The 17,426-nt window shown below is 49.7% G+C and overlaps 2 protein-coding genes across 2 annotated transcripts in view; one reads left to right on the forward strand and one right to left on the reverse strand.

The window, feature by feature from the left end:
* Positions 1-17,426, reverse strand: part of LOC118095902 (myosin-7) — a 373,415-nt gene that overhangs the window by 208,162 nt on the left and 147,827 nt on the right. The gene's annotated exons all lie outside the window — the stretch shown is intronic.
* The window catches only part of CARMIL3 (capping protein regulator and myosin 1 linker 3), a 65,323-nt gene that overhangs the window by 3,891 nt on the left and 44,006 nt on the right, over positions 1-17,426 (forward strand). Inside the window, exons 2-3 of the mRNA XM_060281858.1 lie at positions 13,361-13,455; positions 16,235-16,285. Coding sequence (XP_060137841.1) covers positions 13,361-13,455; positions 16,235-16,285 — 146 coding nt within the window. The remainder of the gene's footprint in view (positions 1-13,360; positions 13,456-16,234; positions 16,286-17,426) is intronic.

Consider the following 17,426-nt stretch of genomic DNA (forward strand, 5'->3'; position numbering starts at 1 on the left):
AAATCTCCCTGCAAACACAGCAACCATCCGGACATGGTTCTTAAATTGAACACCAGCCCTCCAGACGCCATAGAGGGATCCAAACAAGTTTGATGCGTACACGAAACAAGCAGCCGAAGCGCTGAGGCCCTCAGACCATTGTGTGATAGTTGGCGGGGGCTTATCCTCCTAGGCTCAACGCATAACTCTCGGAGCCAAGTCCCCTTCTGTGGTCCCCTCAGCCGTGACGACTGAGGCCAATGCATTTTCCTCAACCACCCACATGCCTCCTCTGCCTAACGACAGGGCCGGCTCTAGCCCAACCTAAACAGAATGCCAACCTGGTGTGTAGCAGCTCTGAAAATACTGGTTGTTTCCAGCCCCTTTCCTAATGTTTCCCCGAATGAAGTTCATCTTTTTCAGAGCTGCCCCTCTCTGGGTTGGCATTTTTGTTGAGCTGTCCACCGTCACCCTAAGTTCCCTTTCCTGGGCAGTCACCTCCAGCCCAAGCCCCTATCAGTACGTATTTGAGTGGGGTGGAGGGAGGTTTATATCCCCTTTACATTTACATTGTATTTCCTTTCCAGTTTTAACACCCATTCCCCCGGTTTGGAAAAATCATTTTGGAGCATCTTACCATCCTTTTTTTTTGGGGGGGGTGTCACCTGCAAACCTGGGTTGCCTCACTGCCTACCCCTAACCTGAGCAAGTTCAAAAGCAGATCCTTGGAGGACACCTACTTCCTACTTCCCTCCGGTGTGAGAACTATGAATTTGTTTCAGACCTGTCCTTTAACCAGTGCTCCATCCCTACCCAAGGACCCATCTTCTCACTCGGTTGCTCCTAAGATTACGAAAAAGCCTTTGGAACTTGTTGAAAACTCGTTGAAAGTCCAAGCACACAATGTATACCAGATCAACACTCTTTGCGTGCTTATGGATACCCTCAAATAACCCAAAAATGTTAGAGAGGCAGAACTTCCTGTTACGGAAGCCATGCTGCTTTTTCTTCAGCAAAGCTTGTTCTTCTTCATGCTTGATCACCTGAGGCCTTCCACCAGGTTACCTGGAGTCTGCAATTTCCCGGATGCTCCCTAGATCGCCTTAAAAATAATAATAAATAATAATAATCAGTGTTAGATTGGCTACTTTCTAGTCCTCTGGTACACCCCACATATTTTCATTAGAGGGTCAGCAGTTTTGCATTCAAGTTCTCGGGCGGATGCTACGTATCTCTACCAAATGATTTGTCAATTTGTTCGTTTTGCCAAACCTCTGTTTACCTTACACAGAATCGGTTTTTCAGATCCCACCCCACAGAAAAGTGGGTTTAGGCATGGGGTGTGTGCGTCCTACATCATCTCAAGTTAGATACAGATTAATCCTGCTTTTCTATAACCTCAATTTCTCTCTCCTTTCGCTCCCTTGCTGCCTAGTGGTCCAGCCACCCCCAGCCCCTGATGCATTTAAATAATGTACTGTTTTGGTTGGCCTTAATGCCTTTATCAACATGCTGCCCAGATTTCTTTTTCACTTCCTTGCCCGCCAGCGTCACATTTGCTTCTCCAGGTTTGGTGCTGCTTCTTTTTTTGTTCTTCGCAATTGGGCAAGCCTTTAGTTTTTTTTTTTAAGAAGACTTTCTTCCCCTTTTTATAGCTTCCTCGACACTGCTAGTTAACCACATTGGCATCCGCTTCAACTTGATGGCATTAAAAAAAAAAAAGCTTAAGCTTCTAGTGTACTAGTGTGGTTTTAAATAAGCTCTATGCAGTTTGGAGAGATTTTACCGGCTTTATCCTCCCTTTCAGCTTTCTTTCTCTTGCCTCCCTCATTATGGAGAAGTTGATTCTTTTGAAGTCAAATGCGGCTGTGCTTGGAATCCTTTCTGGCTGTTGTCTGCTTGCGTTTGTGTCGAATTGCGTTGCCGGTTGCCGCTTCCAGTTGGTTCAACGTTATGCCCATCTCACGTTAGGTTCTAGGTGCTACTTAAATTATTATTATTATTAATTAAAATTTTATACCGCCTTTCATCCAAAGATCACAGGGCACTTTGCAACATATTAATACAACACTTCCTTCTCTTGACGCATTCCTTTTTTGATAATAATTTTTATTAGTTTTCAATTACAACAATCCAATAATATCCTCACTATAACAATGCCAAATTATAATACAATTAGTAATACCAATCATTGCCAAATTATACAATTTAGGTGGCCCCCCACATGCTAGCATTGATGGTTTGATGACTTACTTTGTTTCTGCGTTCCAAAATCTTATAAATTTCAATTCCACCCCAGTCAAAATACCAATCCCTTACACCGCAACTGCAGTTTTAACTACCTTGTCTTGACGCATTTCTGGTTTCCTTCTCCAACTCAAGATCGCCCTTAGAATTCTGGTTGGGGGAAGGTGGAATTGTGCTTCCGCAGAGCTCAAATCATTTTTCCGATTCAGTATTCCTACTCACAGTAGGTGTAAGAGGTAATTTAGGTCATGTCTGAACCATGAGCCAATAACCCTGTCACAGCAGTCCTGGGGAATCCTGGGAAGTGTAGTTTGTTAACCTTGCTGGGAATCGTAGCTCTTTGAGGTCAGCAACCATCCACAAACTACAGTCCCCAGGAGTCTTTGCGGGACGTGGAGAAGCTGTGACTGTTAAAATGGTACAGTAAAGGTAAAGGTACCCCTGACTAAACAGGATAAAAGAGGGTTCAGATCTGCGTAAAATCTGTATATTCTGATTCATATGCAAATTCAGAAAGAATTGCTGTAATTTAGATAGAAGTATGATACATCTTGCCATAGTGGGGGAAGCTACGGTATGTTTGTTGTCAAAGTGCTAACTGTAGACGGGCAATTCTGCTCTCCCTTCTTAGGGTTTTGTACTGGTTTTGTACTGGACAGCCTTTCAGATAGAGGAGCACCTGTCTAAAAAAGGGCAGCCAGCTGCAGTTGCTCGATGTGCTCCTCACTCCTCTGACATGCCAAATTCTCTTTCCCGTCAAGGATTTCCTAAAGGGAACCAGGAAACCGTGGTTTGCGAACCAACCATGGCCTCAAGGAATCTAGGGCCGGCTAGTGCAGATGCAACAGTAAACTGTGGTTATAGCAAACTATGGAAGGGAGAAGGGAATTTGCATGCTAGGTGGGAAGAGGAAAGGGGAGCATGCAAGCTTCTGCCACATTCCTGCTTGTCAACCATGGTTAGGCGTGCAGAGAGGATTTGCCCCTGAGACCAGATCGCTATCATCACATCTGAAATTCACATCTGAAATTCTGAGACCTGCAAAATATCTCAGTCCATGCTGCTCCTTGATGCGCCAGCACGGAGGAATAATTTATAAAGATGCCATCACTAATCCAAAACACGGACCTCTCTGCTGGGACTGGCTCTTAAAGAGCATTCAGGAAAACGCAGATGCGTGAAGCCCAGAGCAAATAGGAATCCATCTCAAATCCGCTCCCCCCCCCTCCGTCTCACATGCATATTGCTAATGCTGCTTTTAACCAAAGCACACCAGCTCTAAGCGCCCATTTAAATCCCCTAATCCGGCTCAAAACAAAATTGCAAAGGTGACCCTACCAAAACACTAAAAGGACACTCTGCAGGTTGGTGGTGATGTGTGTATGTTTTTTAAAAATAAATAAAAAGGCTGCAGGCACCTGCCAGGGCTTTTGGTGTGAAGCAGAGGGGCATTTGTTGCCTCAAGCCTTACGTTATGCATTGGCAAAACTTCCTCCCCTCTTGAGGTTTTGTTGCCCAAGAGCTCTCTGGGTGGTTTTTTTTTTGTGTGGGGGGGAGTGGGTTGGGTTGCTTCCCCCCCCTTTTCTTGAGACATAGCACAGTTCAGACAGGAAGAAGCCAAGACATGAAGCTCTAAAAATGAACACTGTTTCCCCTTTCTCCTGAGCATAACTGCTCACGAGAGAAATTAGGTCACAGCACCCCAATCCTAGATGCTTCCGCTTCCCAAAAAAAAGACACTGTTAGGGTTGCCGCTGTTGCAATCTTATTTGTCCCGCCTTCGCGCTGAGAAACACTGGCACCAGGATTTGGAGAGGGGGCTTGGCACCCTCTGATGGGGTATAGAATCATAGACTCATGGAACCATAGGGTTGGAAGGGACCCTAAGGGACATCTAGTCCAACCCCTGCAATGCAGGAATCTCAAGTAAAGCATTCATGAGAGATGGCCTTCCAACCTCTGCAAGGAAGGAGAGTCTGCAACCTCCGGAGGGAGGGAGACCAAGCTTCTTACTGCCAGAAAGTTCTTCTTGGTGTTTAGTTGGAATCTCTTTTCTTGCAACTTGGAGCCATGGGTTCGAGTCCTACCCTCCAGAGCAGGAGAAAACAAGCTTGCTCCACCTTCCACTTGACAGCCCTTCAGATATTTGAAGATGGCTATCCTGTCTCCTCTCAGTCTCCTCTTTTCCAGCTCCTTCAACCGTTCCTCATCAGGCTTGGTTTCCAGACCCTTGATCTTCTTGGTTGCCCTCATCTTCACACATGTTCCAGCTTGTCAATACCCTTCTTAAATCGTGGCACCCAGAACTGGGCACAGTATTCCAGCTGTGGCCTTGAGCAAGGCACAATTTGGGTGGCACTATTAATTCTCCTTATCCGGACATTAGACTTCTGTGGGTGCAGCCTAGAACAGCATTAGCTTGTTTTGCTGATGCATCACACACTGGACTCATGTTCAGCTTGTGGTCCACCAAGACCCCTAGAATCCTTTTCACATGTACTGCTGGTAAGCCAGGTGTTCCCCATCTTATATCTGTGCACCTGGTTCTTCCTGCCTAAGTGCAGAACCTGGCATTTGTCCCTACTGAAATTCATTTTGTGAGTTTGGGCTCCAGTTCTCCAACCTATTATGGCCACCACGAATCCTGATTCTGTCTTCTGTGGCGTTGGCTACCCCTCCCGGCTTGGTGCCACCTGCAAATTTGATGAACATCCCTCAATTCCTATTTTGGGAGAGCTGGCACCTAACAGGCCACACCTGATTGCCTCTGATTCTCTGTGCAAAGTGGAAATGGTTGCACCATTAGGGTGGCAGACCATGGCAATTGTCTCACTCTTACCACTTTCTGGAGCTTGGCCCTGCCTCCAAGGAGCTATGGGGAAAGTACATGGTTCTTCTCCCCCCCCCCCCAGGCTGGGCTGAGAGAATGAAGGTGAGCAGCTCTGGGTATTGGAAGAGGCCGAGTTAGACCAGTGAATCACACAGATTCAGCAGCCATCTTCCCCTGGGGCCGGGCGTTTGGTGCCCGTAATACCCATTACCCAGTTTGGGAAGTAGCTGGTGATTCGAGAGATTGATGGCAGAGAAGGGCTATCATTGGCTAACAGCTAAAAAAGGTGAGTCAAAGCATCAGTGATCAGAAGCAAGATGCCCCTGAACGGCAGTTGCTGGGGGAGACCTCCGCTGCCTTGTGGGAGGAGAAAAGGCTTAGGAATGAACCATACACAAATCCGGGGTCCTTAAGTTCATACAGGTAGAATCATAGAATCATAGAGTTGGAAGAGACCAACTGAGGGCCATCCAACAAGGGCCATCCAGTCCAACCCCCTGCCAAGCAGGAAACACCATCAAAGCATTCTTGATATATGCCTGTCAAGCCTCTGCTTAAAGACCTCCAAAGAAGGAGACTCCACCACACTCATTGGCAGCAAATTCCACTGCTGAACAGCTCTTACTGTCAGGAAGTTCTTCCTAATGTTTAGGTGGAATCTTCTTTCTTGTAGCTTGAATCCATTGCTCCGTGTCCGCTTCTCTGGAGCAGCAGAAAACAACCTTTCACCCTCCTCTATATGACATCCTTTAATATATTTGAACCTGGCTATCATATCACCCCTTAACCTTCTCTTCTCCAGGCTAAACATAGCCAGCTCCCTAAGCCGTTCCTCATAAGGCATCGTTTCCAGGCCTTTGACCATTTTGGTTGCCCTCTTCTGGACACGTTCCAGCTTGTCAGCACCTTGTTTGCCTCCTTCCAGCAGTTCCTGCAGCTGAGCTGGTGCACAACGCCTTGCTCTGCTTTCCTTTGGACCACATCTGCGAGGCCGAGAAGGGGGGGTCTTGTCGTCTGCGCAGCCCAGGATCTCCAGACACCCTGGCCAGGCTTGTGCCCCAGGGAGGTCGCTTTTGTGCTGCTAGTGTGACGGTTTGTGGCTTCACCCCTGGAGGCATACTTCGTTGTCGCTGGAGACGGATGGATGCCAGGCACGCAAGCCAAAGACCACCCAGCACATAGGTTGACTGTGGAATTGGCTCCCACATGGTGCGGTGATGCCATCAGCTTGGACCAGGCGAAAAGAGGATCAGAGAAATTTATCCTCACGTTCTTATACCTAGATATACTGGAGGGGTTGTGCCTCAGACCCTAGACCAGGGGTCACCAAACTTTTTAAGCAGGGGGCCGGTCCACTGGCCCTCAGACCTTGTGGGGGGCCGGACTATATTTTTTTGGGGGGGGGGAAATGACTGGATTCCTTGTTCAGTTTCTGTTAATTGGTTCTCATGGGAAACTTACAGATTCTTGCTTCACACAATTAACTCAAGGCAGTGTCAATTTACTCTTGGCAGAAAGCCAAGGTCTGCCTGACCTGGAAACTACTCTCTGATTAGTTAATGACCAGCACTGAACTCTGTTATCTAGGAATGCTAGCACAGTTGTTTCTTGTTGGGTGTTAGGAGTAGGAGTGCTGTGTATGGTTGGAGAGAGAGAGAGAGTAAGGATTTATTTTGCTTTGCTTTGTATGCAGAAACTCTGCTGGTTTTATTTTCTTTTAATAAATCCTGTAAATAGTTATTCTGCGTCTAGCCGACTAGTCATTTCCACCTCAACTAGCTTCTGTGCTGTGCAGGAAAACTCTGCTACGTTTGGGCTAAAGCCACTAGAGCTATGCCTGACACTTCAAAATTCTAAGATTCCTATGCCCCACAAATAACCCAGAGATGCATTTTAAATAAAAGGACACATTCTACTCATGTAAAAACATGCTGATTCCCGGACCGTCTGCGGGCCGGATTGAAAAGGCGATTGGGCCGCATCCGGCCCCCGGGCCTTAGTTTGGGAACCCCTGCCCTAGACGCTTGTCGTGTGAAGCACAGTGTCCTCCTGCAGAGCTATGGCCCGTCTCCCTGTTGAGGGAAGGGTATTCTGTGTATGCTCAGAGGCACTCTTTTTGCCATCCGCTCTGCATTTGCTCAGGAGACAGATCCCAGGTTGCTTGGCTACTTACGGCCGGATGGAACAAGAGAGTCTTCAGATGAACAGTTGTGAGAATGGGGTAGGTGGTTGTCATGACCTCTCAATACAAAAGCATGATCAGGGATCAGCAAACTTTTTCAGCAGGGGGCTGGTCCACTCTCCCTCAGACCTTGTGCGGGGCCGGACTATATGTTGCCATGACTAAGACCCGCATTTTTGGCAAAAACCCTTACTGAGACCAACCCCAACGTAGCCCAAATGTGATTTTTTTTTGGGGGGGGTCCCTCATACACCCACGCTGCTTTCTTTGCATTTTCTGCATTGGCAGTTATTATTTCTCTTGGAAGGCGGGGTGGGGGGCTGAGGTGAGCGCGCCATTGCTGTCAGTCCTGGAGAGCACGTGCGCATGCGTGGGTGAAGGGAAAAGCCATTGGCCACGCTAAGCAAAAACATTCTTTTCCCCGTGTGAGGGAAAACAAGGAGGCAGCTATTTACCTTTCCATGGCTCGCACTGTGTAGCTAACAAGCGGCCTCCCCAGGGGCGCATAGAACTGCTTTGGAGCGCAGCCGCCCAGGCACTCCCCGCTTCCTTTGGCGGGGAGCACCGCCGCCACAGACACCAGCGGGCGTCATTCCCAAGGCACCTCCAAGCCCCTGCCGCCACAACTGCCCTTTCTGAGGTCAGTCGCTGACAGCTCCATGGTGAAAATCCGAACTGTGGCTCCTTTTCCTTCTTCCCCACCCCCCACCCCGGAAGAAAAGATTGCTGCGCATGCACAACGGACAGAGAAGGGGCTTGTCTCAAGCAGCCACCCATCTCACTTTTGACCCCCAAGCCTGGCTGAGTTGCAAAAACCAGCGCGTGCGCACGCTATATCGGCTGCCTGGATTCCTGGACCGTCCGCGGGCCAGATCTAGAAGGCAGTTGGCCCACAGACCTTAGTTTGCTGACCCATGAGCATGATCTTGTGCTAAAGGAAGGCACCGATCCTCCTAATCTATGGGGATGCTCATAACTGCAGAGCAGGGACTGCCCAGGGAAGAGGAAGGAGGTCAGGAATCTCAGGCAGACAAGAAGGCAAGCGAAGGCAGGGATCAGCACCGTGGAGAGCGATCTAGGTGTGAGTTTCAGGACCATGGCCAGCGATCCTGCAGCAGAGGTAGAACATGCATGTTGTCTCAGCAGAGCGACTGGCAGAGGCATTTATTGACTGAGGCTCTGCCCACTGAGAGTTGTGTTGGGCCAGTTCAAGAGCTGCTGCCTTCCTCTTTGTCCAGGGGTTGGAGGGTGCAGAGAACCTCTTTCAGGCTGAGGACTGTGTTCATCCAGGCAAGCAATAGGTGTTGTCACACACCCAAGGGTGTTGCCTGGGGAGGCTCCCGAAGGCCTGATAGCGAGAGCTGGAGGGCCACATTCCCATCCTGCCCAAGATCTTGGGGCTTCATAGAATTGTTGAGATGGAAGGGACCAACCCCCTTGTCCCGGCATCCCCAAACTGCGGCCCTCCAGATGTTTTGGTCTACAACTCCCATGATCCCTAGCTAACAGGACCCAGTGGTCAGAGATGATGGGAATTGTAGTCCAAAACATCTGGAGGGCCGAAGTTTGGGGGTGCCTGCCCTAGTCCAACCCCCTGCAATCCAGGAATCTCAATTCAAGTTGTGCAGATGTCTCGTCCGGGTTCTTCTGCTCTTCCAAAGAGTCTGCCATGCCCTCCGCCAACTCCAGTCAGCATGCCCAATGGTCAGGGAGAATGGAAACTGTAGTTCAAGAGCATCCGGAGGGGACCATGCTGGCTTCTTTGAAACTACACACTCCTATGCTGGGGGCCAGGTTTATTGGTGGAAGCCACAACACTTAGGCCAGTTTAAAAAGCTGTGAGGAAAATGGCCTCCGCGTGGCATGGCCACTGCTAGTGCTGCTATTCGCCTTTTATATTCCTTGATTTTGCCAACACCCTCCCTAATGGTCTTCAGCCAAATTTGATTTCCCATGTAGGCCTCGCCAGCAGCAATATTGGTTCCTTTCTCTCCCCGTTTCCCTAAGATGGGGAAACCACCCGGGGGTTGGGGTTGGGGAAGAAGCAGGTTTGATATTGCTGGAGCGTAAGAAGTCGTCTCGGGTAACATTAGTTTTTCCACCACACTGGCTTGGATCTTGTCCCAAAATAACATGCCGGGGAATCAGACTGTAGTAATATAGCAGGCTAATTTCTTAGCAGAAGGTGTATTCTCCTATCTTAATGCCATCTCTAAAACAGATGGCAAACAGTGGTTGCTCTGCGGGGAAGGGGAGAACTCTGCATTTGGTCAGAGGCATATTATGATTGTCACTAGTGTCATTCAGCCCGTTTAATAAATGGGCGCTAGAGCATTCAGCCTTTTTCGGCGGAGCCGGCACGTGGGGGGGCCGGCTGGCCCCTCCCACGGCCGCCGCTGAGCCCAGCTGGCCAGCGGGCACCCAGGAGAAGGCTGTGGTTCGGCCTCTTTTGGTGGCGGCGTTGGGGGGGCGGTTGGCCCCTCCCATGGCCGCCACTTCGCCGGGGCACTCCACTGAGCCCAGCTGGCCAGCGGGCGCCCAGGAGAAGGCCGAGATTCTTCTGAGGACTGCGAGGGAAACGGTAGGCAGAGGAGGGGGGTGGGGAGAGCGTGTGTGTGTGTGTGTGTGTGTGTGTGCGTCAAGTCTCTGCCTCCAATCCCTGTGTCCGTGGGGCACATGCGCAGTAGCGCGGACACAGGGACACAGGGAATCTGGACGCAGAGACACTTGCACATTATTATATAGGATTATTATTATTATTAATTCATTCATTCCCTATGGGGAAGGGCTTTTAGCTCGGCGCGTAGAGCATCTGCTTTACAAGCTGAAGGTCTCAGGTTCAGTCCCTGGACTGGGAGAGAGCCATGCCTGAAACCTCCGAAAGCGGCTGCCAGTCAGTGCAGACAGTACTAAGCTAGAGCTAGTGTTAGATAGCTTTCTATGACCTTATATTGTTCCATTGTCATTAGCGGTACTTAGCTATCACTATTATTTTCAGTATCGAGCGGATTAATCCATCCAGCTTTAGTTTGAGTCGGAATCTGTTCATTCCTTTTTTGTCGTTTTCACGCTGCCACATGATGGGGGGAAGAACCCCACCCAGTGTGGAAATGTTGTGAGGAGAGAGGATTGACCAGTGGGATTTCTGCCTGTCGTGCAGCTACTAAGTAGAGGTAACATGAAGCAAACTGAGCCAGTTGTTGGACTCCCAATACTCGTTAGCCCAAACCGGCATGACCATTAGAGTAAGGCATTATGGGAGTTGTAGTTCAGGGCAAGGCAATCTTAAATAAGCCCCATTAGTAGGCCCGGCTGACTCACTAGCAGGGATGTGGGGCACAGGATTTGTTTCGTTTCTCTCTTAAAGGCAACCCTACCTAATTTGTTCTTTCCGGAACAAGAGGCCATCTGAAACACAGCCATGGACTCCATGGCAGGGCGTGGATTTGAATCCTGGTCTTTGCAAGCTCTCGTCCAATAAACTATTTTTTTATATATATAATAATTTTTATTGGTTTTATATATTCAGAGGGGAAAAAAGAACAACAACAAAAAAAATACAAACACTATTAAAAATATACATAAAAAGGAAAAAACATACAAAAAAAAGATACACACAACAACAATACCTAATAATCATTTTAACTTTCTTCTAACTTTCAAACCATTGTTTCTGGGACTTCCCCAAGTCCCCCCTAACTGATTTCCTTTTCGAAAATCTTCTTTAGCAGTTTCCTAATCATTCTTTTAAAGATTTTTCATAGCTATCCCATATCCTTACATCAACTATATTAAATTCATCTATACTTTCTTTCTAACATCTACTTTCATCCCTAATGCCTAAAAAAAGAGAGAAAATTTCCCCATAGAAATTCAAATTTTTATACACCAGAACGTTTCCCTAAAGAAATTTTAAACTTCTTCCAGTCTTCTTCCACCGTCTCCTCTGTCTGGTCTCGGAGTCTCTCCGTCAGTTCAGCGAGTTCCATAAAGTCCATCATCTTCATCTGCCATTCTTCTATAGTTTATAATTCTTGTTCTTGTTTCTTCCAATATTCTTGTTTCTTCCAATATTTTGCAATTAATATCCTTGCTGCTGTCGTAGCATACATAAAGAAAGTAACATCTTTTGGGGGGATTTCTTCCCCTCTCGTCCAATACTCTAACCGCCATGCCATGCATCACACAGCCAGGCTCGATGGCACGAGTCGCCTGTAGTTATCTGCTCCATTCCATCATGTGTTTTCCTTTTGGTTTGGGCCGATTGGGTAGGGGGGCTAGTAGGGCATGTGAATTGCGGACCTGCATTTGGACACGACCGAGGGGGGTTAAACCGGCCCTGGCCGTCTCAGAGAGACATCTCCAACCTGGGAGCTTTGTGGGCCTCACAACCGCTGTGTGTGAGGGGCTGTGGTGGTGGGGAAAAACCTCGGGGAGGCCTCGGAGCCTCTTTCTCATCTCCAGAGGAACTGGGTCCTCCCTGCCTCAGCTGTCAGGACCAATTTGTCTCCGCCGCCAGGCCTGTCACCTCCAATGCTTCGCCCCAGTTCCCTGCACGCCCAGCCGAGGACACCACACACACAAAACACACACACACAAACACACGCTCATTCTCTTTCTCTCAGCTCACACCAGACAGAGGCGGCCGGTGGCCTCAGTTTACCCCGAGGCGTTGCGAGTTGGAAAGAAGGAAGCAGTAGCGGGGGACGGTTTCATCCTGTACACTTTTGCTTGGCTGAAGCGGAGAGGCTAACCGGAGCAAAGCGATGGATTGAATGGTGACTGCCTGCCTCTGGCGGGTCGATCCGAGCTCCTGAAAAGTCCTCCCTTCAGCTCCCAGGACAACGCAATGGAGCAATGCCATGAAGAGAATTCCCCCGGGCATGCACAGAGCGCCTTCCTCTACTCCACGTCACTCCTTAACACATTTGAGACCCCCAGATCGGGGAACGTAATTTGCAGGAGCCCTTGAGCCCCCCAGGACATCTTCCTTTAGAAGCAACGTGTAGGGTTTAATTTGATCAAGAGTAAAAGATCTGAAGGCAGCCCTGTTTAGGGAAGTTTTTAATCTTTAATGCTGTATTGTGTTTTTAATATTCGGTCGGGAGCTGCCCAGAGTGGCTGGGGAAACCCAGCCAGATGGGCGGAGTATAAATAATAAATTATCGTTATTATTATTAACCCCAGAATCTCTTTCTTTTAAAGTTTTTGCCCCAAAGGCAGGGGCCTAGAATGCATGAAAGCCTAATAAGAAAGAGACCACTATTGTTTTATTTACATTTTTATCTAACTTTTCATATGCCCCCTTCTGTTTCATCTTCACAACAACCCTGTGTTGTAGGTTGGGCTTAAGAAAGCGGCTGGCTTAATGCCATCTAGTCAGCGTCATAGCTGTGTAGCGAATTTGGGCTAGGAAAGGGCTAAAAGGATGTAATTTGGGGGAAGTGTTTAATCTCTCCAGATTCTCAGTCACCTTTTGTTTACCCCGGTGTGTAGAGGCTGAAATCATGATTATAACTTTATATCCAGTGGAACATTTGTATGTTCTGGAAATGTTGCAAAATCTGCAGAATCTAACGTGTGTGTGTGTGTGTGTGTGTGTGTGTGTGTGTGTGTTTAAAAAAAAAGAAAGTGATTTTCATATTTTGCTTCAGGACTCAATCTTTGAAAAGCTTAAATGCTTTAAGCAGTTGCGTAAACATTTTCCTGGAATCCTCCAGGATTCCTCACGGGCAACTCTGAAAACTCTATACTAGGAGAACATATCAGTCTCTTAGTTCCTCCCTTTTTGCAGACATGAAAAAATATGTTTAGAGGAAGCGGTTACCTTGGTGGGGGAGGGAAAGGCACTCTGCACGAGCTCTGTGGCACCTTTGCCTGCCACCCTTCTCATTTATTCGTTCCCAGAATCCTAGACCCTTGCTTTTCTTTGGAAAGCTGACCTGGAGTTCACCAAGGGAAGGGCAGACAGGGCAGCTCAGCGACAGCCTTTCCTTCCTGACACTGGACAGCGGAGGCTCATTGGCTCTGGCTCCCCCTACTGGTTGCCTCTCTGCATTTTGCCCAACCAGCCCCACTGGGTCCCAGCCTCCGGATCCTAACCCGCTACGCTTCCTTTCCAGACAGCATCCGGAAGTTCCTGAACCGACCTCCCATCCACCTGCTGGTGAGGGTGAAGCTAGAAACCAAGCCGAAGAAAAGCGAGGACAGGGTGCTGGTGAGAGAATCGCTGGGGGGGGGGGTTTGGGGGAACCAGGTGGTGGTGGGGAAATACCGTATTTTCCCATGTATAAGACAACCTTCCCCCCCCCTGAATTTTTTGGGGTGATAAATTGAGGGTTGCCTTATACACAGGTTAATGTGCTAAGTAAGCGAAGGCCGGTGTTGTGGTGGTAGCAGGGAAATGTCAGAGAGGAGGCTGCTTATCGGTTCTTCCCGGCTTAGGAAGAGTTTTTGATGAGTGCCAATATGCGGTGTATTAGGGCAGTGTTTCTCAACCTTTTTTGGGCCACGGCACACTTGTTCTATGAAAAAAAATCCCGCGGCACACCAACTCTGTGCCGCCCTATATTTAGTTTAGTTTGGAGGGGAAAAGCATGCCACTGAAGAACTGCTGCGCGGTAGCCAGGCGGACCCACCAGGCGCTCTCACCTGGGTTGGGGGGTGGCGAGGGGCCCTCTCCTCCCTATCTTTCCCTTTTCCCCTCACCTGGGGGGGGGGCCTGTCGCGTGGTGGGAGGTCCCGGGCTTCGGAGCTCTTCCCGGCCGCAGGCGGGCTCACTGGGGGGCTTTAGCGGCTCCCCGTTTGATCCGCCGGGCGATTCCGACGCCCACGCGGCTGCCGCGGAGCCTAGGGGTCCGCCGATCCTCCAGCCGGGTGCTTTCGGTGTCGCTCCGGTGGGGTCGCGGGGGGGGCCCCTCCAGAGGCTCCCCGGTCGATCCGCCGGGCTCACTTGGCGCCCGCGTACCGGCAGCGGCGGTTCCGGCGGTCTGGAGGCTAGGCTGGCGGCACGGGCACGCTGGTCGCTCTCAGGAGCTTCGCGCTGCCGTGCCGCGCGCCATCTTGCCTCGCCGGAAGTCCATCAGCAATGCAAAGCGCCCTTTTCCTCGCCGCACGTCGCGGCACACAAGCCGGTGTCTCGCGCCACACTACTGTGCCGCGGAACACCGGTTGAGAAACGCTGCTCTAAACAAAGTGAGGAGTTTCTGAAATAGTGGGGGGGGGCCTCACACCGGCCCCTTGTCCTTCTTCCCAGTGGTATGACCTTGGGGAGCGACTCACAGCCCTTCTTCCCTATTCCTCCCCACCCAAACATTTCTTCTCTTCTCTCAAACTCTCCAGCTCTCGAATCCTGTTCTCGCAAATTAGGTCAGGGTTTGCAAATTTGCTGCTGGCAGCAAAACTGGAGGTCACAGGCAGGAGCAGACAGGGGAGGGGGGGTGGCAGAAAGGAGGGGGGGTACTTTGCATCGGCCAATGCAAAAAGAGCCTATAGTTTCCCCCCACCCCGTCCCCACCCCAGGATTCGGAAGAGGGGAGGTCTTGGCAAGGCAGGGGCTTGGGCGAAACTCCCTGCAACGGTGGCTTGTGCTTGTGTGTGAATTTGCCAGGCCAGGGTCCAAGCCCCGCTTGGGCACGAAACCCACTGGGCACCCTTGGGTGCCTGGTGTTGCCTGTCCGCCTCGCAAGGTTGCTGTGATTGAAGGATACGGAATAAAGGCCAAAGGATTCCGAGGGTGGGAGGAGGGAGCTGATCTGCCGGTGGCCAAGCGATGAGGAGGTTTGGTGGGGAAGGCTCTGGGTTGAAATTAAGGGGGCATCAGGAGCAGTTAACTTCTAGGGCAAAAGGGGTGCCTGCTCAGGGGACAGGACACGCCCCCCCTCAGCTAAGGGGCAACAGGGTGATATTCCGATCACTGTATCAGAGGAAGCCCCCCCCCAAAAGCTGCCACCTCCCCCCCCCCGGTGGGTGCCAGGAACATCGGAAACCTGTGCCTTTGAAAGGTTTACTATGGGCCAATATTCAACAGGTGTAGCCACGGGGTTGAAACGCTGCACCTGTTGAATTTCCAGCTTCTGCCCCACACTGTGATTTAAGCATGAAACAAAATGGGGCGACCCCATGTCTGGAGAGCGAGCAGAGTTTTTTCCCTAGTAAAGTTCTAGCATATACTCATTCTGTCCCCCCCCCCCAATTGGCACAAAGTAACACATTTGTTTCCTTTGCTGACCCCCTGATTTCTGGAGTGCCCTGAGTGCTTATTTTATCATCATGGCTTAGAGATGAAGCAGGAGAGAGAGAAAGACACGGCAGGCTGGGAAATCAGTAATTCACTTCCCAACATTGCAAATGTGATTTCCAGCAACCAGCATAATTTCTAGCTTGCTAAAGGTTTCAATAGGTTAGCCGCTCTTGCGCAACTTACTCATGAAGCTGTCGAGAGCTCATGCGCTGTAATAAATAGAATTATAGAATTGTAGTGTTGTAAGGTACCCCTAGGGGTCATCTAGTCCAACCCCCTGCAATGCAGGAATCTCCAGGACAGCCATCCATCCAACCTCCGTTTAAAAACATCCAATGAACGGGAGTTAAACCCCCTTCATTTCACCACCAACACCGCTCATGATAATACTTTAATTCTGGATTTTCAAAAAAAATTTGCAACCCACCCTGGGACCTGCAGATTGAAGGGCAGGTAACAATTGGCACTAATTGTGAAAAGGCCAAACGGCAATCTTGGGGAAATGGAATTCTTCCCTGCCAAAGCGTTGCGTCAGAGGCAAAATGTCTTCCGAAATAAACAAGTTCAACGCTCATCAGTATTCTAGAAGATCCAGGTTGGGAAGACATGTTTGGAAAGAGGTCTGGAGAGACAGAGATAGCAGAAGGCAGGAAAAAGCAACGCAACATCCACATGAGGATTGTGTCTTAAAGGGAAAACAGAAAAGGATTGCGCTGTCGTTCATCTCTTCTGTGCTTCGCCCTTTTCCGAACAGGTTCTCACCACCTGGCGAATCTATCTCTTTGGGCTAAAGGTACCAGCCAAGGTGAGTGGAGGAACAAATGAGGTGTGTGTGTGTGTGTGTGATTTAAAATACATTTATACCTCTCTACACACTGGAGGGTTGGGGTGGCGCTGTGGTCTAAACCACTGAGCCTAGGGCTTGCTGATCGGAAGGTCGGTGGTTCAAATCCCCGCAACGGGGTGAGCTCTCGTTGTTCGGTCCCAGCTCCTGCCAACCTAGCAGTTTGAAAGCACGTCAAAGTGCAAGTAGATAAATAGGTACTGCTCCGGCGGGAAGGTAAACGGCGTTTCCGTGCGCTGCTCTGGTTCACCAGAAGCGGCTTAGTCATGCTGGCCACATGACCACAGGAAGTTGTCTGCGGACAGACGCTGGCTCCCTCGGCCTATAGAGCGAGATGAGCATGCAACCCCAGAGCCGTTCCTGACTGGACCTAACGGTCAGGGGTCCCTTTACCTTTACCTTTACACACTGTACATTTAAAGCACAACAAAGTATACAGTGGTACCTCGGGTTACAAACGCTTCGGGTTACAAATGCTTCAGGTTACAAACTCCGCTAACCCATAAATAGTACCTCAGGTTAAGAACTTTGCTTCAGGATGAGAACAGAAATTGTGCTCCGGCGGTGCAGCGGCAGCAGGAGGCCCCATTAGTTAAACTGGTGTCTTTGGTTAAGAGCAGTTTCAGGTTAAGAACGGACCTCCGGAATGAATTACGTTCTTAACCAGAGGTTCCGCTGTAGTTTTGTTTGGGAATTGTAACTCTGTAATGGGACCCAGGTGGCGCTGTGGTTAAACCACTGAGCCTAGGGCTTGCCGATCAGAAGGTTGGCGGTTCGAATCCCTGTGATGGGGTGAGCTCCCGTTGCTTGGTCCCAGCTCCTGCCAACCTAGCAGTTCGAAAGCACGTCAAAATGCAAGTAGATAAATAGGAACCGCTACAGCGGGAAGGTAAACGGCGTTTCCATGTGCTGCTCTGGTTTGCCAGAAGCGGCTTTGTCATGCTGGCCACATGACCTGGAAGCTATACGCCGGCTCCCTCGGCCAATAATGCGAGATGAGCGCGCAACCCCAGAGTCGGTCACGACTGGACCTAATGGTCAGGGTCCCTTTACCTTTACCTAATGGATAAACTACAGTTCCCAGGATTCTTTTGGGGAAATA

Source organism: Zootoca vivipara, chromosome 13, assembly GCF_963506605.1.
Source record: "Zootoca vivipara chromosome 13, rZooViv1.1, whole genome shotgun sequence".
NCBI lineage: Eukaryota > Metazoa > Chordata > Lepidosauria > Squamata > Lacertidae > Zootoca > Zootoca vivipara.